At 47.4% G+C, this 25,499-nt stretch overlaps 5 protein-coding genes across 10 annotated transcripts in view; 3 read left to right on the top strand and 2 right to left on the bottom strand.

Annotated features, from left to right (window-relative positions):
- The first annotated feature begins 1,604 nt into the window (after positions 1 to 1,604).
- Positions 1,605 to 4,834, top strand: LOC101756915 (serine/threonine protein phosphatase 2A 57 kDa regulatory subunit B' kappa isoform). Its single transcript, XM_004968359.3, has 2 exons — positions 1,605 to 3,166; positions 4,191 to 4,834. The coding sequence occupies exons 1-2, from the start codon at positions 2,066 to 2,068 to the stop codon at positions 4,569 to 4,571; spliced, it is 1,482 nt and encodes a 493-aa protein (XP_004968416.1). The 5' UTR covers positions 1,605 to 2,065; the 3' UTR covers positions 4,572 to 4,834.
- Positions 4,835 to 5,640: 806 nt separating this feature from the next.
- Positions 5,641 to 8,169, bottom strand: LOC101757312 (protein PGR). The gene is made up of 5 exons (XM_004968360.2): positions 7,833 to 8,169; positions 7,632 to 7,745; positions 6,427 to 6,649; positions 6,091 to 6,339; positions 5,641 to 5,989 (listed from the first exon to the last, which is right to left on the bottom strand). Exons 1-5 carry the CDS (start codon positions 7,994 to 7,996, stop codon positions 5,858 to 5,860), a joined length of 882 nt encoding a protein of 293 aa, XP_004968417.1. The 5' UTR covers positions 7,997 to 8,169; the 3' UTR covers positions 5,641 to 5,857.
- A 220-nt stretch (positions 8,170 to 8,389) lies between these two features.
- On the bottom strand, positions 8,390 to 11,810 carry LOC101755023 (tudor domain-containing protein 3). 3 transcript variants are annotated; one of them, XM_004968354.2, is made up of 6 exons: positions 11,435 to 11,810; positions 10,920 to 11,087; positions 10,023 to 10,269; positions 9,255 to 9,392; positions 8,898 to 9,169; positions 8,390 to 8,799 (listed from the first exon to the last, which is right to left on the bottom strand). In XM_004968354.2, exons 1-6 carry the CDS (start codon positions 11,720 to 11,722, stop codon positions 8,623 to 8,625), a joined length of 1,290 nt encoding a protein of 429 aa, XP_004968411.1. In that variant the 5' UTR covers positions 11,723 to 11,810; the 3' UTR covers positions 8,390 to 8,622. The 3 variants fall into 3 exon arrangements, with proteins under 3 accessions (XP_004968411.1, XP_004968412.1, XP_004968413.1); XM_004968355.2 differs by having other exon boundaries at positions 9,255 to 9,377; XM_004968356.2 differs by having other exon boundaries at positions 9,255 to 9,356.
- A 2,704-nt stretch (positions 11,811 to 14,514) lies between these two features.
- LOC101754095 (aromatic aminotransferase ISS1) lies at positions 14,515 to 19,843 on the top strand. 4 transcript variants are annotated; one of them, XM_012846548.3, is made up of 11 exons: positions 15,724 to 15,859; positions 15,938 to 16,002; positions 16,121 to 16,236; positions 16,332 to 16,379; positions 16,829 to 16,957; positions 17,612 to 17,671; positions 17,870 to 18,026; positions 18,316 to 18,422; positions 18,496 to 18,554; positions 18,761 to 18,869; positions 19,000 to 19,452. In XM_012846548.3, the coding sequence occupies exons 3-11, from the start codon at positions 16,174 to 16,176 to the stop codon at positions 19,450 to 19,452; spliced, it is 1,185 nt and encodes a 394-aa protein (XP_012702002.1). In that variant the 5' UTR covers positions 15,724 to 15,859; positions 15,938 to 16,002; positions 16,121 to 16,173. The 4 variants fall into 4 exon arrangements, with proteins under 4 accessions (XP_022682832.1, XP_022682831.1, XP_012702002.1 ...); XM_022827097.1 differs by lacking the exons at positions 15,724 to 15,859; positions 15,938 to 16,002 and adding an exon at positions 14,515 to 14,533; XM_022827096.1 differs by having other exon boundaries at positions 15,723 to 15,859; positions 15,938 to 16,236.
- A 3,878-nt stretch (positions 19,844 to 23,721) lies between these two features.
- The window catches only part of LOC101753686 (ABC transporter G family member 31), a 9,802-nt gene continuing 8,024 nt past the window's right edge, over positions 23,722 to 25,499 (top strand). Inside the window, exons 1-3 of the mRNA XM_004968349.2 lie at positions 23,722 to 24,130; positions 24,927 to 25,047; positions 25,222 to 25,310. Of these exons, the coding sequence (XP_004968406.1) occupies positions 23,832 to 24,130; positions 24,927 to 25,047; positions 25,222 to 25,310 (509 nt within the window). The 5' untranslated portion in view covers positions 23,722 to 23,831. The remainder of the gene's footprint in view (positions 24,131 to 24,926; positions 25,048 to 25,221; positions 25,311 to 25,499) is intronic.

Genomic DNA, 25,499 nt, shown 5'->3' with positions numbered 1-25,499 from the left:
TTAATCCATCGTTAGCAAATATTTACTGAAGCAACACATTGTCAAATCATGGACTGATTAAGCTTAATAGATTCGTCTCGCCGTTTAGATTCCTCTTATGTAATGGCTTTTGTAAATAGTCCACGTTTAATACTCCTAATTAGTATCTAAACATTCGATGTGACGGGTGCTAAAAATAAGTCAGTGGAAGAAAACGGGGCCGAAATCATACCCCAATATAAACCAATTCTTCAGTTGAGGACCATGGTCTCTCTGCCATGTTGTTCCAGCATCTCTCTGAAACCTGAAGCCCTGAACCGAAACCGACACGACCAAATGAAGGGTCCTTTTCTTCCTTTCCTGCGGGTGCGGTGGGACGGCGAGAGGCGCCTGTTCAGCTGTTCTGGGCGCTCCGGAGCCCAGATGATTGATCGGCACCGTGATCTCGCCGGGCGGGGTCCCGGATCCTGATGGGCGCATGGCGCATGGTACGCGGAACATGGGTGGAGGATGGCGACGGGCGGCGGCCAGCGTCAGCTTTGGCGAGAGCTGGCCAGGCCTTGTGACTGGCGTGGTCTCGTCGCCGCCGAATGGGGTGGTGCGGCGGCGATGGATCAGGACTGGTGGCGCTCCCTTTTCAGAGGGAAAACGACCGGCTTATCCATGTCCGGTCATCCTAGGGGCTTTGTCACCTGCCATGTCCATTTCTTGGCCTTCTTCCCTTTTCTGAAGGATTTATTTGGGGAAAACGACACTCTTGGAGCAAGCTAAAGGCTTCAGTTGAAAGCATGAGGCCATGAGGAGATCGATCGGGTTGTGGTGCAGACTACTCTACGGCAGCATGGATTTCATGAGCTTAATAAATAATGTTAAGGTCTTGGGGCGAACGAAAGTTCGGGGGGACTTCATGGCTACTCAAAGCACGGTTTGAGACTGAAATGAAATGATTATTAGGTGTTGGGATGTCAAATGAAGCCATCATTCGCCCTTTGGATAGGAAGAATGACGATTCATCACCCATTTATCAGAAAAAGCCTACCAAATAGTATGTTTGCTAGGTTATATCTTCTAAAAAATTAAATTGCATCAACACGCAGGTACATTGGGCATGTTCGCTTCAGCTTATAAGCCGGCTGAAAAGATGAAACGGCTGATTTGTTGTGAGAGGAAAATACTCTTTGGTGGCTGATAAGCCGGCTGAATAAGCTGAAGCGAACAGGTCCATTATCATGATGCCTCCATGCTCAAACATCATCTCTTGGAGTAGACCACAAAATCTTCGAGTAAAACAATATAAAAGAAGAAACGGGGAAAATCATAAAAGAACTTTACAAATGAAACAAACTATGGGCACCAAAGGAAAATAAACAAACTATGGGCACCAAAGGAAATATGGTGATATTTCTCCGACCGTTACAACCGATTTCCCATTATCCAATCAGCATCGTGCAGTTCATACCCGTATGCCTTTCCAGAGCTAAACAAGGAAACCAACCATAAAATAGTCGAAAACAATTGCTCCCGGATCCAACGGTTGAGGAAGCTCCACTGCCCGATCCGACGGCCCACGCGCGCCGAGCGGGCGATCCATCCATCGTCCTTGCAGCGCACCACACTGCAGGCAGCTCGCTCACTCGCAGTGCTCCTCGCCTCGCCTTCGCTCCCAGCGGCTGCCCTGCCCTGCCACCACCCCCTCCTCAAAACGCCAAAAATTTCCCCACCTCTCCACGCCCTTTCCCCTCCTCCCGAGATCCAATCCATGGCCGCCTCCCGCCCCCGGATCTGGCGCTGAGCCCGCCATTGCCGGATCCCTGCCAGGCCTCCTCCCCACCGTCGCGCTCCGGGCCCGGACTTTTTTGGCGCGGTGTGTCGTCCCCTCTGGTTCCGGGGGTGGTGGTTGATCTGTTCCGGCGGGTGCACCTCGCCCTGCGAGGATCGGCCGCTTGTTGCCGCCGCGAAAGCGTGGTCTTTCACGGCCCGGGATTCGCGCCGCCGTGTTGTTGAGGGAGGAGGCTGGGCTGGTCGGAATGGTTGTTTAATTGGGGGGAGATTTGATGTGGTGTTGGTGCCGCCGGATCTCGCCGCCATGTGGAAGCAATTTATTGGCAAGCTGTCGTGGAAGTCGATGAAATCCAGCTCCGGCGGTGGCGGGGGCGCCGGCTCGCCGCCTGCGAAGCCACCGCCGCCACTGCCGTCGCCGCGGGAGAATGGGGCCGCGGGGAAGCCCAGCGCCTCGCCTCCGTCTCCCTTGGCGGGCGCCGGAGCCGAGGTGAGGTCCAGGGAGGAGGCCTTCATCCAGAAGGTGAACATTTGCTGCGTGGTGTACGACTTCTCCGACCGGGGCAAGGACTCGCCGGAGAAGGAGCGCAAGCGGCAGATGCTCATGTCCCTGGTCGACTGCATTGGCGCCGCCGAGGAGCCCCTCACGGAGACGATGATCGCGGCCTGCGTGCGCATGTTCGCCGCCAACCTCTTCAGGGTCTTCCCGCCCAAAGTCCGGTCGGGCACCACGGCTTCGGAGACCGAGGAGGACGAGCCGTTCTTCGATCCGTCCTGGTACCACCTGCAAGTCGTGTATGAGTTTCTCCTTCGCTTTGTGACCTCGCCACTCGTCGATGCCAAGGTAGCTAGGAAGTATGTGGATAGCGCTTTCGTCTCGAAGCTGCTCGATCTGTTTGATTCTGATGACCCGAGAGAGAGGGACTGCTTGAAGACGATATTGCATAGGATTTATGGAAAGTTCATGGGGAACCGTCCATTCATCCGTAAGGCTGTGAGCAATATCTTTTATAGGTTTGTGTTCGAGACTGATCATCACAATGGGATTGCCGAGCTGTTGGAGGTCTTTGGCAGTGTAATAAGTGGGTTTGCAAAGCCATTGAAGGAGGAACACAAGTTGTTCTTATGGAAAGCATTGATTCCGCTTCATAAGCCGAAATCAGTGGGAGTGTATCTGCCGCAGCTGACGTATTGCATTACACAATTTATTGAGAAGGAACCAAAGCTTGCCGGGACTGTGATTAGAGGCCTGTTGAAGTATTGGCCGGTTACGAATAGTCAGAAGGAAGTGATGTTCTTGGGGGAGTTGGAGGAGGTGCTGGAGTTGACTGACATGGCTGAATTTCAGAAGTGCATGATTCCTTTATTCCGGAGGATTGCTTGTTGCCTGAATAACTCTCATTTTCAGGTGAGTTTCTTTCTGAAATCAGTAATCGAAGTAGTCCTTGGTTAATGTTTTCCCTTGAATTGTGCCATCTCCGTGTATTTTGTCGTGCTCTTCTGCTCATAACAATTGTCATGGTAAGAAATACTAATGGGAAGTATATGCCCATGTAATGTTAGTTTCTCTAATAAAAGGTTTTGAGAAAATCTTTTTTATTATCAAGTAGTAGTTGCAAAGTTGTTTTCCAGCTGAATCTTTTGCTTATTTTAATCCAAGAATCTGTTTGACCCCTTTCCTTTTTGTGGTGCTTTTAAGATTTATTAGTGCTCCTTTACATGGTCCCCTGCGCCTTTATGACATAGTGCTTGCTAATTAATGATAAGAATTTCATCAGTGGTTAAAATCTTTTCTTGTTGGCTAAAGTGAGACCACACGCTTATGATATTGGCTCGGGTGCAGTTGGTGGTCACTTTCCTAACCCTGCGAGGCTTCAGGCCATCTGTTTTTAACATAGGATTGGGAAATGCCCTATAATTCTCTAGTTCTGCGTTATATTGGTCCCAGTGTACTCTAGAACTCTAAGCCACAATAAATCAAATCCTTGGTCCAGAGGCAGATGAGAGGAATCTTTTGGGGCGTTAATATGTAGTGATCAAGTCTGCTGCTATTTTATATACTCCAGTCATTATGAACGCAAATGCTCTAATTTCCTTAATAAGTAAAAGTTGTAGGCATTTGAACTTTGTGGAGTTTGACAATCAATAAGATAGAATTGTGATTTTTCATTTGTGTTGTTTACTGATTTTGTTCGCTAATGTGGATGGGTTGCAATGACTCCTATTTCCTTACATGTATAACATGTTGTATTCATCTATCTCACTGTAGATCAAAAAAACATAAATGTAGGATTATGGCTGGCCTGACACTACTGTCCGCTTTGTTCATGTCACTTGCATGTTCTACGATACATATATATTGCAGTGTCGCATAATGTAGTTAGCATTCAAAACTCAAGCACTGCTGCTTTTCTTTGGCATGTTTTTTGTAGATTGCTGAGAGAGCCTTATTCCTATGGAACAATGAGCATCTGTTTGATATGATCTCCCAAAATCGTCAAGTCATCCTGCCGATTGTATATCCAGCTCTGGAGCGGAACACCCGTTGGCACTGGAACCAATCAGTCCTCAATGTAACAATGAACGTGCGGAAAATGTTCCACGACATGGACGAGAGGTTGCTCCTGGCTTGTCAGAACAATTTTGAAGAGGAAGAAGAGACGCGAGCCGCAACCGAGGAGCGGCGGAGACTCATGTGGGAGCAGCTGGAGCGGAGCGCCGCGCGTGGATACCATCAGCCGGTGATCGCCGCGGACGTGAGCTTCCCACCGCCCCCTTCATCAGCTCGTCTGGTAGCCCCTACTGTGACATGAGATTGGAACAAACTGCATTCCGTTTTCACCACTTGGTAGCTAAGCTAGATGAAGTTGCTTGCTTCACTGGGGATGTGCAAAGGCATTTTGTTACCTTTTGTATGCGTCCCCAATGTCAAAGTCTGTAATTAATAGTTGATGGTTTGAGGACAAGGGACATTTTGATTTTTGCATGGCGTATTCTTGGAATGGGCATGTGTTTCTTCTTCTCTAAATCTTGTCTCGTTCAAATTCTACCAGAGTGCTCTGTTTTCTGTGTTGTCTGGACAGCGTGCATTGCATGAGAAGATGAAAAGTTTGCAGCGCTTCCTTTTTGCTGTTTTTGTGGCAGATAACTTATGTTTCTTTTTTAAAAAAAAATCTATTATGTGGACAAAATTGAAGTATGGAATGGAAAGCGTAAAGGAAACAAGAGCAGCTGGGGCTAGCTGAGACATAAACATCTCTTTCAAAATGTGCTTTGGTTATCTACTTGCTAATTGCTAGCGATTTTCTATTATATAATCAGGATCCTGTCTCATTGTTCTCCTGTAATCCAAGAGCTGGCCTAATTCTTACATAATATTCTGGGAATTATTTGGATCCAGCTGTGGAGCTGGAGAGCCTTCAAAACACACATTGCTAATTTAGCTACATGGATACATTATATAAGAGAAGAAATGAAATAATGCCCCGTATCGTAGAGTGAAATAGAGAAAAGTGAAAATAACAGAAATGAAATAATGTCTTACGATGTTTTTATTGCAGTATATTATGATCTTCAGTACTCACATGTATCAATATTACCATGATGCGCACTCTCTGTGATTGTTCTTGTCTGTTCTTTGCATAAAGAGATCTTATTGTTAATTTGATGGGGCCATTAGGTTCCAGTCATCTTTACCTCGTTCCAATCATGAAGAATACATTATATATTTCGTAAATTAACGAAGATGATAACAGAGAACATGTGTTTTTTATTTCTCTTGCGAGAGCATAAATAATTATGTTGACAGAGAACGCACTACGTGAATAACGTCTACTGCGCACAAGAAAATCGGAGGCATAGAACAGCAGTTTTCAGACAATCTTAAGGGATAGCTGCAAGTGTCTTTCTCTATTAAAAGGATTTAAGATATCATCCAGTGTTGAAAATACTTGATGCTAAAACAACAATTTGCATCTACTACTACCTGTATGAAAGCTGATTAATGGCACTGTTACACAATTTGATGTTCTAATCCATCAATTGGTTTTCTATTTGTCTTCAGTAATGTCATCCTATGATTACTCTCAGTTGCTAGACCTCAGAAGATGTATGTGCAAGCCACCCCAGTAAGAACAGTTGTCAAGAATACAGACACTACATTGACCCCGTTGTTATCCAGTATGTTGATTCCGGAAATTCTCGTTACGGTTGGACCGTCTACTCCGACCACCTAAACAAAGCAATCATACACAACAGAAATAATCAGCTTTTGAATCAAAGATGGATATGTAGACATCGGCAGATTTCAAATAGAGTAGGATGTTGTAGTACCTTTTTACGAACACTGCAGAAACCACTGTACTGAACTGTTGCGCCCAAGATTGAATCAATCAGGCTTCCACATAGGCCAGCAGCTGTAGCCAAGGGTATAACTAGCAGCTGCCTCCAGAATACATCAGAAGCACAGTGAGTGGTTAAAAATCCTATCAGCACAAACGCAAGCCCAATTGAGAATCCTGCTGCTGCTGCTGCGAGAAGTCCATCTATGGTTACACCACCATTGGTACCCTTTTGCACTCTCTGATAGAATTTAATGTAAAAACATACAGTGAAATTATAATCTTGCTAGTGAATTGCGCAATCAAGGAAAAAAGGTTTAAAGTGTACCTTGAATGTTGTGATAATTCGTGGCTCAGCTTTGCTAAGAATGCCAAGTTCAGAAGACCATGTATCACCATTGCAGCAAGCATAATGTCCAATAACACCACCAATAAGTGCAGTTACAAGAGTCGACTCTTTAGAATCCAAACACCTATCTGTCCCTCCAGTAACTAATGCTATCAAAACAACCAAGATACTTGCAATGCCGCTATTTGACAAAACTTGCTTCCTGCCAATAAGAGTGGGGGCACCTGCATTAGAAAGATTCAGAAGGGAACTTTCTGAAATCCAAATATATCCATCTCAGCAATGGTGATGTCAACGTTTTCAAAATTAGAAAGCACATAAATACAGGCACATTGGTTGCACGTCATTTACATTCAGATCAAGGAAAACTGACTCATTAAATCTGAAAAATAAGAAAGATATGGGTGGTGGATAATATTACATCAAGATAGAAACTGTTCGTTGTTTTTTACTTTTCTTGTATTCTACCAACACTTTGAGTAAGACTGAACAAGGCATAATAATCATTGACACAGCTCCTGAGATGAAGAAAGCAAGCATGCTCCAAGGCAAGAAATATCAATTTACACCAGTTTACAGAAAGAGAAAGGTATGCAAGATATCTTTTAGACAGTAGTATGATGAGTTCTTAACAGAAGAAAAGGCAATCAAATTCAAAACAAAACTTCATATTCATAGCCATCATCCTTCCGTTTATGAAAAGTTAGGCCATCTAGTCATTTTAAGACTTAGGTTCAAAAGCATACCAAGCCCTTGGTTCCTCCTTTCAGCCACAAAACTACAGAACCACTGCAGGAAATAATGAAAACAAAATTCCCACCGACTTCTCTCTACTTGGAGAAAAATTCTACTCAGATAAACTCTCTTCCACCGAATTAATTCATTATCCTACTAAACAACTGAAACCGAAATCATCTGAAGGTTCTACAGAGCTAATGATGTAGACAATCAAAATACTCGATATTCCACCTCCGCAAAACCTCCTCGTTCCTCAATTTATAACATCATCCACCAAACATATAAAAATCCAGGGACTTAACATTCAGTTTTTACGCCTTCCAAAAAAATTACCACACCATCATACCCCAAAACTGAAACTAAGATTTCCATGTTACTCTTGCTTGTAAACTGGGTCTTGGGCTCTTGGCGGAGAGGTAGAGCAACATAGGCAGGATCTCACTCACCAGTTACGCTGCCCGCCCTCCTTAAACTCGGGATCAAGAGCACGCTTCCTCGCCTCCCCGACCCTCGTCACCCGCGACGACGTGAAGAAGAATACCAGCAGCAACCCCGCGAACCTGCGAGGCACAAACTCGAGATCTCGTCACGAATTCACCGGCGAGCCCTTCCGCCGGAAACGAAGAGAAGAGAGACGCCTCTCTAACCTGTACCCGGCGATGGTATGAGCCACCATGGCAGGGACTCCGACGTACACGGCGCTGAAGTCGACAGACCTGCGCCGGACGGCGCGCGCCGCGATGGCGCCTCCCGCCGCCACCGCCGCCGCCGCGCGGATCCAGATGCCGCCGCCGCCGCCACCGTGATCCATTGCGGCTACCTCGTCGCCCTGGGATCCTACCAATACCACCGAAGCAAATTGGCAAAATTGGCAACCTTAATGCTTGCGAAATCGTTTCAACTCGAGGAATTGGAAGAGCGATCGTCGCGAGGTGCTCGTTGTCTTGCTGCTCTGGTGTTTCTTTGCTGCTGTTCTGAGATTTCTTCAAGTCTAAGAAGTCGTTATAGTTGGCAACTTTTGCAAGGAACCCCTTACGTTTGTCCAGAGTTGTAGTTTCTGCCCATCGTCTTGTAATTGCTGGATCCACAATGCATTGACTTTCATTTTTACAAGCAAAATCAGAATGAAGAGGAAACACAATATCTAAGCATACAGTAACATAGGTCAGATGGATGCACTAGTAGCCATCAAATAAACAGAACATTAAAGTCATGGAAATTTGGACTTGAATTCATTCTTCAAAGTTCAAATCATGTGTCTATTCTCGTGCTGTCGTGCATCGAAGAATAGAACAAAATTTCCATGGAAGTATACAATTTTTTCCTAAATTTCCCATCCGGCTAGAGAAAATGAGAACATGATTTGAGGAGGTCATCATCATACCGCTATTACTCCTACACACAACAAACTCATAAACCTACAATTCCGTTACTGGACTAAAATCTTCCCCTGCCCCGACCTCGCCCTCGGCCCCTTCCCCTGCCCCGCCCCCATCCTCCAAACTCTCTTCTACCACCACCTGCTTCATCAGGGCCACTGAAGCTGAACATGCTCATCCGTAAACGTTCAGCATCTGAACTCTCTGGCCTGCCATGGAAAACATCTGCCCCACCCTGAAAACATCATATTGACATTGGAATCAACATTCTGACACTAGTGTTATCGAAAGTCTGGAAAGGAACGCATGATCATAATAAGGGATCGAACTAACATGCATATCTTCTAGGTCTAGTTGTTCCTGCAGTTGCCTTGCCAGTTCCTCATCTCGGCTAGTGTCTTGCATATAGCTTTCTGAGGTGGACTTTGAACCAATGGCCTTCCTCTTCTCCCATTCGTCAAGGGTAAAAACCTGAGCATCTTCTTCCTTACCTTTGCCCTTGAATCTATGACCCCGACCATGCCTGCCTTCAGGCACAGCCTGCGACATTTTCTGCAGTAGCTTCTGTGCAGCAGCTTGGTTTTGAACAGGAACTGTTTCACTGACTGCAAATTGCAAGGAAATAAGTTCTAACTGCACCTGACAAATTATGCTGAGTAAATTGATGAAAGATAAGTTTTGGAAGCCCACCTTCTTTTGGTCTGCTATCTTGAGTGGATTCAACCTTGCTTTTTGTAGTGTCTTTGTATACATCATTCGAACCCTCATTCATTGGTTTGCCACCGGAATTAACTGGCACGTGGTCATGAGTAACTGCCAACTTAATAGCTTTATGAAAGGAAGACAGCCCACAAGTTACAAGCACGTTACCAAAGCCTAAAAGTTTTTGCAAACATGTAATAATTGTGCGTGGAGTAACAGGTGAGAATTATGTAGTGCAGGTATACAAAACAAGTGTGTATCTTGCAAGCATGTGAGAAACCTCAGAAGGATCAGGTTTTCCTACTGAGGTGCAGAGCTCCATGTTTTTCAGAAACGACAAGGAACCGGTTCGCTATCAAAATAATGGTGCTTCAGATTCACAGGACTTGATAGTGACTTCATATTAAATTTCAAAAAAAGCAAGTATATAGTGACGAGTGTAACAAAATACTATATGTTATAACACCTTCTAATGAAGGACTGAACATTAATATGCCATCCATGTGGATTTCACCACCCAAACCAAATGCAATTGTGATTGACTTCCAATGCGGTGTTTTACTAAACGATTTTTTTGTATGAATTTTTTCCTATTTGCTGGTGCCTCATGATGTGTTTCATCTTAGCCAAAATTGGACCTAGAAAACTTTGTTGCTGCTGCTGCTGTATTTTACTGAAAGTAAACAACTCTACATAACTTCCAGTTCTTTAGTGAACAGCATGAGTGATAACGGCAAGAGAGGTATGAATACTTACCAGGATACGGTTGAACTTTGGTTGTCCTGCAGGGACGTGCTTCAATGTCTAACTTTTCAAATGGTGGAGGTCCAGCTCCATCATCACTTTGAGACAACCTCAAAGATGGACGAGATAAGCCAGAGTATTTCTGGTTCATCTGCCATTCTTCATACAATGATTGGACAGTCCCCCCAATGACTCTCACATTTTTCGCACTTAAGCACAATATACCATTATTGATTGGAATTTTATTCTCAAGGCGAACCTGTAAAGTGGCAAGGACAAAAAATGCATGTCAATGCTATTTCTCAATAAACTGCAAAAGCATGTAAACTGCAGGTGCCGCATGGTATTGCATGGCAGTTCAACTTCAAATGGTCACAGAGAACCATAATGTACAGTTCTTAATCAAAATTCAGGACTTCATATTTAGTTTTTTTTTTAAAAAAAAGCACAAGGAATTTCAGACAGACCATGGGGCAGACAACCAATGGGAATAAAGAATGCTATCTCCCAACCCCATCTTAATGCCACATCACCATATATACATCGTCTCAAATAAGCTTCGTTACACCATTCTTACATAGAAATATTAGCATGCCTACTTTATCTGTTTCAAAGTTTGTTTTCATGCTGAAAGATGGAATAGCTTCACACAAAAGCTACCTGAACATTCCTATTCTCTTATCCATTTCTAATATGCTCTGAGCTAGATATTGTTAATCTATACTCTAATCTCAATGTTTCAAAAAAATATACTCTAGTCTCTGGTTCCAATGGCATTGATATTCAGGACTGAACTAGAAGTCCCAGACAATACCCAGATAGTCAGGCAAGCTTAAACTCTGTACACCGAATGGGCACAAAATGTGCCACTCCACAACAAGAAACAGAACCAGAACAGTGTCAACTGACCTTGGTACCTGGCGCTATCTCTTCAGTGATGAATGGGATAGGAGTAAACTCTATGGCAACTGCTTCACATGTCCCATCAGTGAGACCAAAGCGCAGAAGACGACGCTGTTGCGGGTTCTTGAAGGAGGCATCAATGCTGCTGCGATATATATCTCTTACAGAGACTACCTGTATTAAAACAACAGTTCATGGAAATAGTTAGGCATATTATACTACAATAACATGAGAATGCACAGTCAATCCACAAGTGCAGAACAGACACTTCACCCTCTGACACACACAAGTTTGGTCCAGAGAACTGGCATTGCCAAATGCCAATGCTCTTTTCCCTCTTATTGGCTAGAACCACTGTCACGTCGCAACCATAAATCACAAATGCAATGTTCACCCAAATCGAGCCACAGATTAAATAATTACCCCAAGCAAGACATTTTTTCCTCGGATACTGATACAAATTCTTAGCGCAGCGGGTGTATAAGCTCGGGACTGGGTGGTTTTGAGATTTCCGACAGTACCTGCAGCACGATGGGGCCGTGAAGGTACGAAAGCCGCTTCGCCGTGGCGGCGGTGGTGGCGCGGTCCGGTGGCGACTTGCCGCCGAACGACCTCAAGTCCATGTCAACGAGCTCTGACTCCATGGCCTCCGGCGACGGCGTGGGGGAAGCCAGGAGCAGGGCCTGGATAGCCTCGTCGGTGGGGTCGCGAAAGCGCCATCCTCGGTCCGCGAGGGACTGCAGGAGCCTGTGGTTCCCGGCGGAAGAGGCCGATGCGCTCGGCGCTTCCGCCGCCGCCGCTGCCGCCATCGCAGTTGGTGCGGGGTCACTGAGTCAGGGTGTTCTCCGGCGGCGAGGTCAGACCGTCAGAGGATTTTGCGTTCCGGCTATTCGGAAGTTTGGCTATTGCCAACGCACAGTGAAGGCGGATTTTGTGAAGTCCGTGATAGCAACTAGTAAACGGAAATGCTGGTTAGGAATTCTTTCTGCGATTGCAAAAGACCCTTAAATGTCACTTTGACACTTTGAAGTTTGATTTTTATATTCGATCCCCATAGTTTTGTTGCAATGTTTCACCCGCCCCATGGCCCCAATGCGATTTTAGGGCACGTTTGGTTGTCTTGACCGGCCACCTCACCTCGCCTCGCCTCGCTCGGTAAGGTTAGGCTTCATAGTGTGGGAGAGTATTTTTAGCTCGTCTGAATTGGTGAGAAAAATTCTTAACAGCGTCTGGATTGGTGAGGAAAATTCTTGAAAGCGTAAAAATTGAGGTAACTTGTAAGGCAACCAAATGACTAATTTCTTGCCTAGGCAGGCCGAGCAAGGGCAATGAAACATCTAAACACGCCCTTATTTTCCACTTGGTACGCGCCCAGCCAAATCTGTCGCATTTTCATTAATAAATATAAGAAGCCATAAAGTTTTCATATACCAAAGCAAAATGTCAATGGCAAGATATGGCAAAGTTATAGTTGTTTCTTCTACGAGGAATACAAAGTTATAGTTGATGGCGGTACTTACCACAATGTGGCTAATAGAAAAAGGGGCTTGCTAGCGCCCGGACGTTTAGCGGAGCAGCTCCCGTCCGACGCATGCATCACCATCTGTTTAAAATCTGATAGCTACAGTAGCACCATAATAAATACCCACTAATAATCGAATGTTCCGTTGCAACATCGAAAACAAAACAGCTGCAACATCGAAAATCTATAGTTGCAATATTAAAAAAATACAAAAACATGGCTCAATGTAAACATAAATATTCAGTGAGGAAAAATTCCCACCGCGACATCGAACATATGTTTCATGCAACATTTCTAAATAAATCATCATATGTTTGACTGTTTGAGCTCTTACAGGGACAAATATTGCAACACGAAAAATCAACAAATGAAACATCAAAAGTCAATTGTTGCAACATTGAAACATCTTAGAAAATCAATCGTGCAACGTCAAAAGATACATTCATTTGCAACACCCGCGCACATCTATAGCACTTGCAACATCCAAAAATCTCTACTGCAACACGAGGAGGTACCTATCGCAACATGGAGCCGTCAGTAGGCGCGAGCTTCTGCTGCTCCATTTCGCCATGGCGTCGAGCATGCGGAGGAGCTCGTCATGGTTAGCAATGCGGCAGCTTGTGGCATTAAGGGTGCGCCCGCCGCACGCTGCTTGACCTCCACGCGCTGCAGCTATGGCGTTGAGGGAAGTGCCCGTTGCTCGCCTGCTCGACCTCCACGAGCTGCTTGCCACGGCCACTGGTGCGGCACGGCACGATGCCCCCTAGATCGTCCGGTGGCGCGAAGAAGAAGGTCGTGCGGCTGGTGGCGAAGCGGCCCACCAAGAACCGGCATACCAAGGTGGAGGGGCGCGGGCAGCGGATACGGATGCTGGCGTTGTGCACCGCCCGGGTGCTCTAGCTGACACGGGAGCTGGGCAACAAGACCGACGGCAAGACCATCGAGTGGCTGCTCGAGCAGGCGGAGCCCCCCATCATCGTTGCCACCGACACCGTCCCGGCCAACTTCTCCTCCCTCGTTGTCTCCCTCCGTTCTGGCGCCTCGCACCCCTCACCCGGCTCCCGCACTACCGCCTTCCACCACCTTGCGCCGCCGCAGCACGAGGTCGCACCATGCTCGACTGGAGCCACGCGGCCCATCACCAACACCAGCAGTTCCTCCCGCCGCCACCACTCCCGCCGCCACCACCACCGCAGCAGGCGCCGCAGCAAGATCCTGGCGCCAAGGAGTTCACGAGGAAGCACTACAGGGACAACACGGTGCCATATTCAGTGCTCGCCAGGCCACCGGCGTGCCACCCATCGAAGAAGAATAGAGAAAGAGAAAGAATGGTTGGGGAAGAAACCACCGGAAGAGTGGGGCTCACTCACGTGGAGAAAGAGAAGCGGGCAGGGGCACTCGTGGACTGCCGGTCAATCAACCTGAGTATTACCGAGTAAAAATATATGCTAGGTCTAAAATTTTTACAACAACATTACCTTCATAAAAAAAATACAACACCCCTCATCTATAGCATGCTGAATGATCGAATCAGCGCAGAGAACTAAATCTGGTTTGTATGTGGTGAAATTGCAATTTCAGATCGGGGTTATCGCGACGCAATTGAGTGCGATCGGCCTAAATATAGATGTAACTTGATCCTTTGATACTAGTACGTTTTTTTTTTGAAACATTTGATTAATTTTAAGGCCTGGTCTGGCCCGATCCGGCCCGGGCGTGTTAACAGACTCGGATGAATGGGCAGCAGCAGCAGCACGACCGGACGCCGGCTTGTCGTCTTGTCCAATAACCAGCCCATTCCATGGCGCGGGCCCTGCGTCCGCCGTGGTTCACGACGCCTCCGCGGCTCCGCCGCAACGCAACTCATGCACGCCATGACGTGGGGCCCGCCCGACGCCGCGCCAGCAAGAAAAAGGCCGCGTGTTCAGCGTTTGCCCGTCGACAAAACCCTCCTCGAGTGTCCTCGTCCTCGTCCACGAACAGATCGAGCCGGATCGGCGGCATCCTTGCTTGGTGCCGGGAGCCCGGGCCTCGTGCAGTCGTGCCGCTGGGTCGCGTCGCGATCCAGGGGGCTCCAGCTCCCCCGACCCCGCAGAAGGTCCGAGCATTATTTGCTTCTGTCCTTGTCCGTCTCGTCACTCTTAACTCCGATCCTTCGTCTTGTTAGCGCATCTGGATTGGTGGTAAAATTTGCTCTGGAAATGTCAATTTTTTTTCTGCACTTTGCCAATAAGATTTGTCGCGGCCATACTAATAAACTTACTAATAAGTTGGGATAATCTTGTGGAGGTACCCAGTTTGATTTTACTTTCGGGAGAAAGTAGAAACGCTGGGACTGTTGAGATTCTGATCGTATTTGTGCTCCTCTCTTGTGGAGCTAAATCAGTTTTGTCCTATTAAGCAGGAGAATACTGATAGCATCTCCAAACAGACTACCTATTTTTGACTTTCTATTTGAGTTAGCAAAAATATCCCTCTCCGTATTAAGTTATTTATTGCAACAGACTATCCATTTCCCACTCTCCAAATCCCAACGGCTAGATTACTCTCTAAAATATACACTCTCCATCCACTCCAACAACTACAGCAGTCTCTCCATTTTGCATTCTCCATTAGAGCAATTATTGCACGTGGGACCCACGCTTTGGCAAGGTAAATTGGCTTGCCAAGTTTGGCACGTGCGAGGGGAAGTTTGGCAAGTCAGATAGCATGAAGAGCCGTATAGCAACTCTGTTGGACCACGATTTTTTTACTAACTTACCAAATTTTAGATTAGCAAGTTGGATAGCAAACTTTCTTACCAAATTTTAGATTAGCAAGTTGGATAGCAAACTTTCTTGGAGTTAGGCTGAGCAAACTTGTCTTCATCCACCTGTTGGATTCTAGCTCCTGCATTGAACTTGAACGCAACAAAAACAATTCGATTTTTTGTCTATCACACATGATACGTGTTTGTTGTCTACTTCATTGGGATCCCGAATATAAATCCATCATTTTGTTTTACTCTACCATGCAATGCTCATATTCAAATGTAAATGAATCAATGATTACACATCTTATTACCATCATAATCTGATTCTTTTGTCTAAGCCAAAATGAACTTACATCTGGGATATGAGGAAGAGGAAGCCTGCCGGATTTCATGGAATCTTCTCACCATCAATTGCCTGCGACATTTTGGCGATTTCTCCTCTGACTGATGGCACTACACTGCATTAAAAAAATTTAAACGCAATCTTTTTGTCTCCTTTTTTTACCATAAAGCTCCACCTTTCTTGACCCTCCTGCCCCTGAATGAAACGCAAAGCAGCTGAGCTTGGATTCTTATCCACGGCACCCCCACCACTCCCGTAACGTAAGCCAAAAGATCAGAGAAAGAGACAGACAAGATTAGAGGAGTGATAGGAAGCGAAAAAAAAAGAGAGTAGGAACCTCCCCTCGAATCTTTCAGTTTTTTTCTGTCTTCATGTGTCTTTGTTTAGACGTTGGCTTGTTGGGGCAGGAGACTTGGGACGAGAGGGGGGAAGAGTTGGTGAGCGAGCTCGGGATCAGCGGGTGACCCCAGAGGTTGTTGTCTCGGGGGAATTCTTAAGCCCCATCTTCTTCCACGGGTTCTTGGACTCGCTGCTGTTCTTTGGTTGGTCTCCTTGGATCTCTGACTCCAGCCTTTCCCCACAATCTCCAGTTCTTGGTTCTTCTTCTTGGAGGAGGGCTGCAGGGGAGAGGAGAGGAGGCGCCATGGGTAGCTTGGCGAAGCTGGCGAGGAGGGCGGTGGAGACGGACGCCCCGGTCATGGTGAAGGTGACGATTTTCTCCTGCCTCATCGAATTCGCGTCTTGATTCCCTGTTTCTTGGTCTTCTGTGCTGATTTCTTCCTGATGGCGTCCCTTTTTCAGATACAAGAACTGCTTCGAGGGGCCACGAACGTGATGTCGCTTGCGCAGGTATCTGATCATAGTTCTCGATTTGGCTGTGCAATGAATTGATGCGTTGTGAGGGAGATGTAAGGTTAAACACAAGCACATGGGATGTTTGCATTGCATATGAATTATGAAATGGAAGTCAAATGGGGGCATGTGGAGCGATCATCTGTATAGCAATTAGCTCCCCGTATGATTTTGTCAATTGTTCAAGTTGTAATGTAGTTTGATACAGTTCTGCTATGTTTCATGGAACGCATCAAATGGTTTTTACTTGCTATTCCTGAAAATGTTTCTTATGTTGCTGCTGTGGGACACATTCGAATGTAATACTTCTTCTTCTTTTATTGCCATGTAATCTAGTTAGTGACAAGCATGTCTGTAAGTGTCCTACCACTACTAGCATGACCAGACCATGCAGTATCTCCTAGAAATTAGTTTCTGCTTTTAACTTTTGTAAACCTTGAATGCAGGGAGTTGTTTACTGGCAACCTCCTGAGTCAGCTATGAATAAGATCGAAAAAATCATCAGGGAACCAGCAGTCAGTAAATATGGTTCTGATGATGGACTTCCTGAACTTCGAGAAGCACTTCTCGAAAAGGTAAATTATTTTCATCGTGGGATATATAATATATTTCCCCCCATACATTAGAACAAGATTACCATGCTGTTATGTTACTGCACTGCCATTGGCATTCAAGACTCAGGATCCCGCTTTCAAGCCCACCACATCTTCACCAAAATCTAATAGAAATATGTGATCTCAATTCTAAGAATTGCATTGGCAAATGGCAACCTCAAGTGATTGCTGAAAGCTTCAGAAATTAATTTTGTCAAAGAGAAGGGTCCCAAAAAGCCTTTTCTCAGAGTTATGTTTCCCGGAAGCATCTAATTTTCTGATAGGCAACAAGTTTGCTAAACTGTTTATTTATCAACTGAGAAATGAGAATGATGTTCATTTATGTGACTCCTGGAAGTTTGGAAGGCAAAATCATGGTTCAAGGAGCTGCAATTTGTTTGTCTAACAGTTAAGATGAATTCATGAGATCATTTGGGTACTCTCCATAATACTATTAGCCTGAATATTCCACGGGGCGCAGTTATCTTTAAAATTTATTCCAGTGTTTCATTGCCTATTGCCTATTGCACCTTGACTTCATGCCTCCGTTGAGATAGCTAGCAACTTGTCCTTTCGGAAAAAAAAAGATTGTCGCAACTTGGATATATTTTCTGATGTTTACTTATTCTTTTGCAGCTACGCAAAGAGAATAAGCTTACCAAGTCATCAGTTATGGTTACTGCTGGAGCAAATCAGGTAATAGTTATGTTTCATCTAGATCGCCCTGGTATAAGTTTTTACTTTTTCGTGCTGCCTATTTTTCTTTGTAAAGTTGTCAAGCTGCAGGTTGTGTTTCCCAGTTTCTGTTTATTAATTCTTTGGGGCACACTCCTTTTTTCCTGTCTTTCGACTAGGTTGGTCAAACCAGGTCTTTTCTTACACCTATTTTTTCAGGCTTTCGTGAACTTGGTCCTCACTCTTTGTGATGCTGGTGATTCTGTTGTCATGTTTGCGCCGTATTATTTCAACGCCTACATGTCATTCCAGATGACAGGTGTTACTGACATATTAGTTGGTGCTTGCGATCCCAAGACACTTCATCCTGATGTTGGTAAGATGACTCTCCTGTTCTTCCTTTGCATTTGAAAAGTCGATGAGATGTCTTATATCAACAGTATATTGTAAGAAATTTGTTGTACTTAGTGCTGGTTCTGGCAGCAGCTGCTTCATTGACACATGATAAATTTTTCTGATAAGTCTATGCCATCTTTTAGCTAATTAGAGGGATATGCTTTACAAAGTGCGATACCAATGCATGTAGTATAAGAAATTATCTATCGGCTATAATGGATAATATTTCAGTTTGGAAGCATGCATTACAAGTATGTCTAAAACTGCAGATTGGTTGGAGAAGGTTCTGAAAGAAAATGACCCTGTCCCTAAACTTGTTACTGTTGTGAATCCGGGGAATCCCTCCGGAGCTTTTATTCCCAGGCCTATGCTTGAGGTCATCTCTCTCCACAAACACTTGTGTTTGTAATCACTATTGAATATTTCCTAATATTACATTGTCATTGCAGAGAATTTCAGATATTTGCAAAAATGCTGGTGCATGGCTTGTCGTTGACAATACCTATGAGTAAGTAAATACTTATAGAGTGATAATTTTTCACAAGTAATCATATAACCTTTTGTGATATATATTGAGAGAACTGAAAAGAGCCTTGACTTATGGTTGTAGTCAAAGGGACATCAGTCATTCGAACTCTACTTCCTAGTTCCTACTCTTGAATCTGTGTCCAGATGGCATCAATTTTCATTCAATATTTGTGGGGTCTTTTACAGATACTTTATGTATGATGGAATGGAGCACTATTGCTTAGAAGATAATCATATTGTCAACCTCTTCTCGTTCTCCAAAGCCTATGGAATGATGGGGTGGCGTGTGGGATACGTGAGTGCATCATACTCACCCTTTATCCTTTTCTTATTGTTTACTACTGGTGATGCCTAGCCCAGCCTGCTAGTTTGCTGTTGTTAATTGCCATTGTGCCAGCAAGTCATGCATGATCTGTCTGCTGCAGATCGCATTTCCAAATGAAGCTGATGGCTTCCATGATCAGCTCCTCAAAGTGCAAGATAACATACCTATCTGTGCTTCCATCATCGGGCAGCGCCTGGCGCTCTACTCACTGGAGGCTGGACCCGAGTGGATCAAAGAAAGGGTGAAAGACTTGGTGAAAAACCGAAAGCTACTTGTGGAAGCGCTGTCTCCACTCGGTGAGGACAATGTCAAGGGCGGGGAGGGTGCCATCTACCTCTGGGCCAAGCTACCAGACAACTTCTCAGATGATTTCGAAGTCGTCAGGTGGCTCGCAAACAAGCATGGGATCGCTGTGATCCCTGGAAGTGCCAGTGGGGGCCCTGGATACATCCGTGTTTCCTTCGGTGGGCTCAAGGAGGAAGATACAAGGCTTGCTGCAGAGAGACTAAGGCGTGGCTTGCAGGAGCTAGTGACTGATGGAATGGTACAGTAACCACCCATTGGCGTAAGTAAAGCTTAACATTCAAGTTTCACAGAACTCCAATTTTCAATGGTATAAAAATTTCTGCTGGGCTTGATTCGAGAGAAGAAAAGGATATTATTTTCAAGAATACATCGTTGTTGAAAAGGGCAATTGGTGGAACGAGAACTTGAACAGAATAAAAGGCATCCAGCCTGCAGAGTCACCTATGTTATAAATAGCATATCACCATTGAGTACTTGCTGCTGTTTGACTTCCAGTTTTCCGTATTACTGATGACAGCAATTGTACACAATCGAAGTATAAGACATTAAGACTATAAGAGTTATTAGCTGTTCATGAAATGCTTGTCTGATGAGCTGTTCGTTGGTAAATTGTTTTGCCGAGCTTTCGGTTTTCTTCATGCTTGCAAACTCAAACCAGCTGCTTTTCTTATGTTGCTGATATGATAGTATTGTAACTCTGAACCTGAATGTTAAGAACCTGATCTGGTGAAATTTTCAGTCCAAGCAAAAAAGGTAATGCAAATTGCAGTTCCTGAAACACAGAGGGAGAGAACTCCAGTTGTCTCTCATGATGGCGACCGGCGAGGCATCACATCAGAGATTTGGAACAATCTCTCCTGACCATTGCGCTGGCCATTTCACTGCCTCTTTCTGGTGACATTTCTCTAATCCTCCTCCAACCGGGTCCCTTTCATCGTACACTGGCCGCACAACGCGATCGGCTTCCCATAAAACCATTTTGTTTTTGTCTCCACTCGTTTTATTTTTCTTTATAAAAAAATAGAGAAAATTAAAAGCGACTAGCTTGAGAGGGATGTGCCAAGTGCAGAAGCGGCGCATCAATAGCCTTCCAAACGTGGCGGAGTACACACGAAAACGACTCCTCCCTTCATCCACGCACTGAAAACAATGCAAAAACAAAAAAAACAGCAGAAAACAATAGGAAATGCTCAAAACTCCTTTCGGGAAGGGAGAAGGGGGGAAAAAGAAAAGCTCTCAACAAACTGCCAGGATGCAGCTGGTAAGGAACGTGACTTTTGCAAGCCGTGGCTGAAGACAAATTGCAGCTAACATCTCAGTGGGTAAAGGGGATGAACAGGTCATCAAGAAAAACGGCGTTCATTTCTGGGGGTAGGAACGGACTGCTCCGCCCCGCCCCGTTCCGTTCCGTTCGTGTGCCACGTGAGGCGGGTCCAACGCGTTCAGGTGGCTGAAAGAGGATTGAATGGCTGCAGGAGAAAGCAGGTGCAGCACTAGGGCTGCAATTCAATGCGGAGCACACTGTTTAAGTCCCTGAATCATAGAGCAGTGTTGTATGCTAGCGTAATCAAGCTGGGGGCTTTCTTGGTTAGGCGTCCTGTCATGGCACCCAGGACGCAACATGTGTTGCTCCAATTTCTGGGCAAAGTTCATGAATGGCCAGTGCAGGGCAGAGTACTGCTGCAGTGGCAATGTGGAATGCAGGTGCAGCAACCTTAAGGTCAAGCGCCCCGCTACCAAAGTAGAGTACTATCATGCTAGTCAAGCCCCAACTAATTCTTGAGCAGGATTGTGGGGTGGCCTGCAACTAATGACAAAGGACAACTCCTGACACTGTCACAGTTTCATTTTTCTTCCCCTGTTAACAAAAACACCTTCATTTTTTCAGGGTGAAAGAAGAGAGAAGTGGCTGAAAAATTGTTAACAACAACTGAGATAGTATTATATACGACACTTGTTTCTCTAAAGCGAGAAAATGTTGTCAATCATCTCGGATAAATGTCTGATCGGATCGAACAGTGGCTCACCAGAACGAAACAGTAATATGGGAAAGAGTAGAGTAGTGGCCCATCATCAGAAAAGGATCTGTTGATCTGGCCACATCCAGCACGGCATTGACGTCCCCCCGGCCAGGCATGGTTGCTCCTCATTGCTTCACAGTACGCGCTCATGCTCTGCCAATCCCTTCTTCCTCGATCGAGTTTACAGGTCGCGGACAGCAATGGTGGTGGCCTGGTGGCCTCTGGTAGGTGGCCAAAGACCATGTGAGCGTGCAGCGCGCAGCAGCGACCGGCCGTCGTCGTCGTGGTTGATCGCTATGGTCCCGTCCCCAGATCTCATCTCATCTCATGACGCACGCTACCTTTGGGCGCCATAACTGCCAATCTTTCAGGCATGCGGCAACGGGCCCCTGTTATTGTAAAAGTGGATGGGAGATCAATGCTGCCGTTTTTCTTCAGAGGTTGTTGGGCGTGCTGGTTTGGAGGAGGAGGTTTGAGGTCCGGTGCAGTTGCAGGCTTGCAGCTGCCGGTCGAGGCGTCGAGCGGTGTGAGCGTGAGAGCTGGGGGAACTTGTGGCGCGGCGCATCGATCTGCCGGCTGATCGAAGCGATCGCCTCGCTGCCAAAAGAAGTACAGCGACACAAGCCAGCAAGTTACACGAAAACAAAGCTAAGGACCGGGAACTGCCAGTCAGATGCAGATGCGGCCAGTGCTTGAGGAGGACTGGGACCTTCAGACACGATGTGCTCTGAACTCTGAACTCGGCTGGTTTGCGCGCCTGGACTGACTGCACTGTCAGAACCACATCAAGTTCTTCAGAGTTCAGATCTCTGCAGCGAGGTATATTCACAAGTACTGAAGTCTGAAGGCTGTAAACTCTTCGCATCCATGTGCTGTGCTGTCGGCCGTGTAGTGTTGTACTGCCTTGTACGTGCTCACACGCCCGACAGGCGGATCGATCGGAGATCCGAGAGGCTGCGACGTGGTTCTGCACGGCGCGTACGCCACGACAAACCCACTCCAACGTAGCACGACATGGCAGCGACGCCAAGCCAGACACTGGCACTAGGATGGCAGTAGTAGTTAACTACTGTAACCCTGACGATGATCTTTCTTGTTTCTTGTTGGGTTTGGGTGCTTCCGTGCGAGAGATCCCCGCGGAAAAACTCCTGCGCTCCGCTACACTCCCAAAACGGGGCTGAACGGAGCGATGCCACCGACGAGTTGCCGGCGTCGCGCCGGCGGGATGAGATTAACTGCAGCACGCAATTGCGGTTGGCGGGAGCCATGAATGCCGCGCCCTGCCAAGCCCAGTTAACCCAGCGGGCAGACACTGCAGTTATTGCGGCGAGCTGGTGTAGGGCCACTGGCCATGGCGATAGCGTTCCTGGTCCAAACCCTCCCCTCCGCGCCCCCCCGGTCCCTCGCGCCGAGAAGAAGCTGTAACGGTGGGACCCCCTTGCTGCCTTCTGACGTCTGACCCCTCCTCTCCGTTTGCTCCATCGTCTTCCTACTCGCCGCCGCGCCGCGCCGTGCCCCCTACCCTACTCGCCGCCGGTACAGTGAGCACGGTGCTGCGGTCCGAGCTGTTACTGTCGTGAATTATTCGGAAGCGCATTGCGCTGTCCCCCTTAGCTAAATTTAGGCCATCAAGAACAGCAAGTCCCCGTCGATCTCGCTTTGGTTCGGTTCGTTTGGCTCTGCAGCCTGGTGCTCTCCACTCTCACTCCACTACAGTAGCCTGAAAAAGGCCACCGAAGGAAATGAGCCAAATTTCTCGACCTCGAACCAATTAATTACTATGACCAACTGTCCAACCATTAGGACATACGGGTAGCACTGTTTTTGTCACAGTAGCACACGGGGCTGCGTCACGTGCCATACGCCATCGGTCGTGCCAACCTGTTGCCGCTGGCAACCAGCTCGCCCGTGCAAGCGCAGCCACGGCCGTCCGTGTCCTTGCTCGCTCGTGCTGCTGCCTTGGCCATGCAACGCAATGCGGCAGCAAAACGACTCTCAGACATCATCACCATCATTTCGAACGCCAGAATTTCACGTTTTTTTTTTACATTCCTAATTTTAGAACGTAACAGTATAACAAGTTTCAAACAGGGATATGAATCTGATATGGAAGAGTTACTATGGGCCGGTAAAAAGTGAAATCGGAGGATCCATCGAAACGAAAGGCTATTCTATTCAATGGGCCCTGGAACAAGCCCAGAAGAACCGAACCGGGGGGATCTGAATTGGGAAGCCGGTGCACGGCCTCCCCATTTCCCTCCCTTTTTTCCGGTGGCTGTGACTGTGAGTGAGCTTGCAGGTCTCCGCTAAACCCCCGAGGATTAGGTGAGGCGCAAAGCAAACCCAGCCGAGGCGAGGTCATCGAGCGATCAAGCGAGGAGAGAGAGAGAGAAGGCGGCCATGGCCGCGCGCGCCATAAATGCGAGCGAGTCGGTGGATCCAACTCCTCTCCCTCCCACCCCGCCATTACCACCGGCTGCCAGTACGACCCTCCTTAAATCCCCCGCAGTGCCGCGCCACCCACACACTCGGCGGAAAGGGGCGCGGGAGCTAGGGTTTGGGGACCGGGCGCGGCGGCGGAGGAGGAGGAGACCGGGTGGGCGCGATGTGGGCGGCGGAGGCGGCGTTCTCGCGCTCGGGGTCGTGGCGGGAGGCGGAGGACGAGCGAGAGGCGCTGCGGTGGGCGGCGCTGCAGCGGCTCCCCACCGTCGCCCGCGCGCGCCGGGGCCTGCTCAGGTCCCCAGCGCCCGACGGCGCCGCGGCCGTCGAGGGGGACGACGTGCTCTGCGAGGTCGACGTCGCGGGGCTCTCCTCCGGCGACCGAACCGCGCTCGTCGACCGCCTCCTCGCCGACTCCGGCGACGCCGAGCACTTCTTCCGGCGCATACGCAGCCGCTTCGACGCGTGAGTACACACGCCTTGCATTTAATTAGCTCTCGCATCATCATCATCGTTCGGCATCCTCGTCTCTCTCCGCCTCTCGGTTTACTTGTGCTGCACTCCGCCGCCTCCGCACGCGCCAGCGGCGGCGCGCCGACGCTAGAAGCTTCTAGAAGCGCTCGCCTGGTCCAGTGTGGCGCGTCCGTGGGGCCCACGCGCGCATTGGCTGAAATGCGGGCCCAAAGGACACATCCGCTGGAGTTGCTGCTTGCTGGTTGGTGGTGGCGTGGTGCTGCAGTGCTGCTGCGGTCTGCGGAAAGGCTTCCCAGATGCGCGCTCAGAGCGACTGGCCCGCGGGCCCCGCGGGCTTTCTCCTATTGCAGAGAGCCCAGCGCAGGCGTAATTTGGATTGTCGCCTGGCCCGTCCGTGGCGCCGCCGCAGCGCAGCGCGTAGGCCTCGAAGTTTTTTCTTCTAGAATCTTCCCGAACGTGCTACTCAGAAGCTTCTATAGCATGGCCCACCGACTTGCTGGCCATGTTTGGGCCCCACGGGCAGGCGGGAGGCTGAGGCGCTGAGCACCTGCAGCAGTAGCAGGCGCACGCAAGCTCACCAGATCACTATTTCGGCAGTAGCGCCAATACATGGTTCGTGTCGTGCGTACTCGTATGACGAGCCGCGTATGTGCCCGCTTGTGTCACATAATTTGTATTACTCGCTCTGAATCAAATAATTTGTGTCCCCCATACTTTGCAGCATGCTGATCTTTCCTTGGTTCTGAACTATGTGTGGTTTCTTGGTGTCCGATATCCATTCCTGCAGTGTGCACATAGAGTTCCCCAAGATCGAAGTGAGGTATGAGGATCTGACGGTGGACGCGTACGTGCACGTCGGGAGCAGGGCGCTGCCCACCATCCCAAACTTCATATGCAACATGACTGAGGTTGGCCTGTGATCTTTAGCTGCAAAATCTATCTTCAATTTTCGGTATCCATCAGCTGTCCAGTATACTAATTTTCGTGGTGAAAGTTTTGATCAAACGATTTCGGTACGACAACAACCAGAATTAGGCACCAGTTTTATTGATCTTGAAATGCTTATTTTGTCGATTTGAAAGGCGTTTCTGAGGCATATGAGGATCTACCGAGGAGGAAGAATGAAATTGCCGATATTGGACAACATCAGTGGGATAATTCGCCCATCAAGGTGCGTGTGGAGACTCTATCCCTACACTGCAGGACTGCATATCGGACACCAAGAAACCACACATAGTTCAGAACCAAGGAAAGATCAGCATGCTGCAAAAGTATGGGGGACACAAATCATTTGATCAGAGCGAGTAATACAAATTATGTGACACCAGCGGGGCACATACGCGGCTCGTCATACGAGTAC

This window comes from Setaria italica, chromosome V (genome assembly GCF_000263155.2).
Source record: "Setaria italica strain Yugu1 chromosome V, Setaria_italica_v2.0, whole genome shotgun sequence".
Lineage (NCBI taxonomy): Eukaryota > Viridiplantae > Streptophyta > Magnoliopsida > Poales > Poaceae > Setaria > Setaria italica.
This window is presented reverse-complemented; position numbering and strand designations above follow the sequence as displayed.

Excerpts from the sequence above, each read along its gene's own strand:
- LOC101755023 (XM_004968354.2), bottom strand. The coding sequence starts at position 11,722 with ATGGCGGCAGCGGCGGCGGCGGAAGCGCCGAGCGCATCGGCCTCTTCC. Across the intron at positions 10,270-10,919 it reads AGATAGCGCCAGGTACCAAG|GTTCGCCTTGAGAATAAAAT; the intron begins GTCAGTTGACAC and ends GCCACTTTACAG. Across the intron at positions 9,393-10,022 it reads CAAAGTTCAACCGTATCCTG|CTATTAAGTTGGCAGTTACT; the intron begins GTAAGTATTCAT and ends CCTTTCATAAAG.
- LOC101756915 (XM_004968359.3), top strand. The coding sequence starts at position 2,066 with ATGTGGAAGCAATTTATTGGCAAGCTGTCGTGGAAGTCGATGAAATCC. Across the intron at positions 3,167-4,190 it reads TGAATAACTCTCATTTTCAG|ATTGCTGAGAGAGCCTTATT; the intron begins GTGAGTTTCTTT and ends TGTTTTTTGTAG.
- LOC101754095 (XM_004968351.3), top strand. The coding sequence starts at position 16,174 with ATGGGTAGCTTGGCGAAGCTGGCGAGGAGGGCGGTGGAGACGGACGCC. Across the intron at positions 17,672-17,869 it reads TTACTGCTGGAGCAAATCAG|GCTTTCGTGAACTTGGTCCT; the intron begins GTAATAGTTATG and ends CTATTTTTTCAG. Across the intron at positions 18,555-18,760 it reads GTCGTTGACAATACCTATGA|ATACTTTATGTATGATGGAA; the intron begins GTAAGTAAATAC and ends GGTCTTTTACAG.
- LOC101757312 (XM_004968360.2), bottom strand. The coding sequence starts at position 7,996 with ATGGATCACGGTGGCGGCGGCGGCGGCATCTGGATCCGCGCGGCGGCG. Across the intron at positions 7,746-7,832 it reads CATACCATCGCCGGGTACAG|GTTCGCGGGGTTGCTGCTGG; the intron begins GTTAGAGAGGCG and ends TGTGCCTCGCAG. Across the intron at positions 5,990-6,090 it reads TCTGCAGTGTTCGTAAAAAG|GTGGTCGGAGTAGACGGTCC; the intron begins GTACTACAACAT and ends TGCTTTGTTTAG.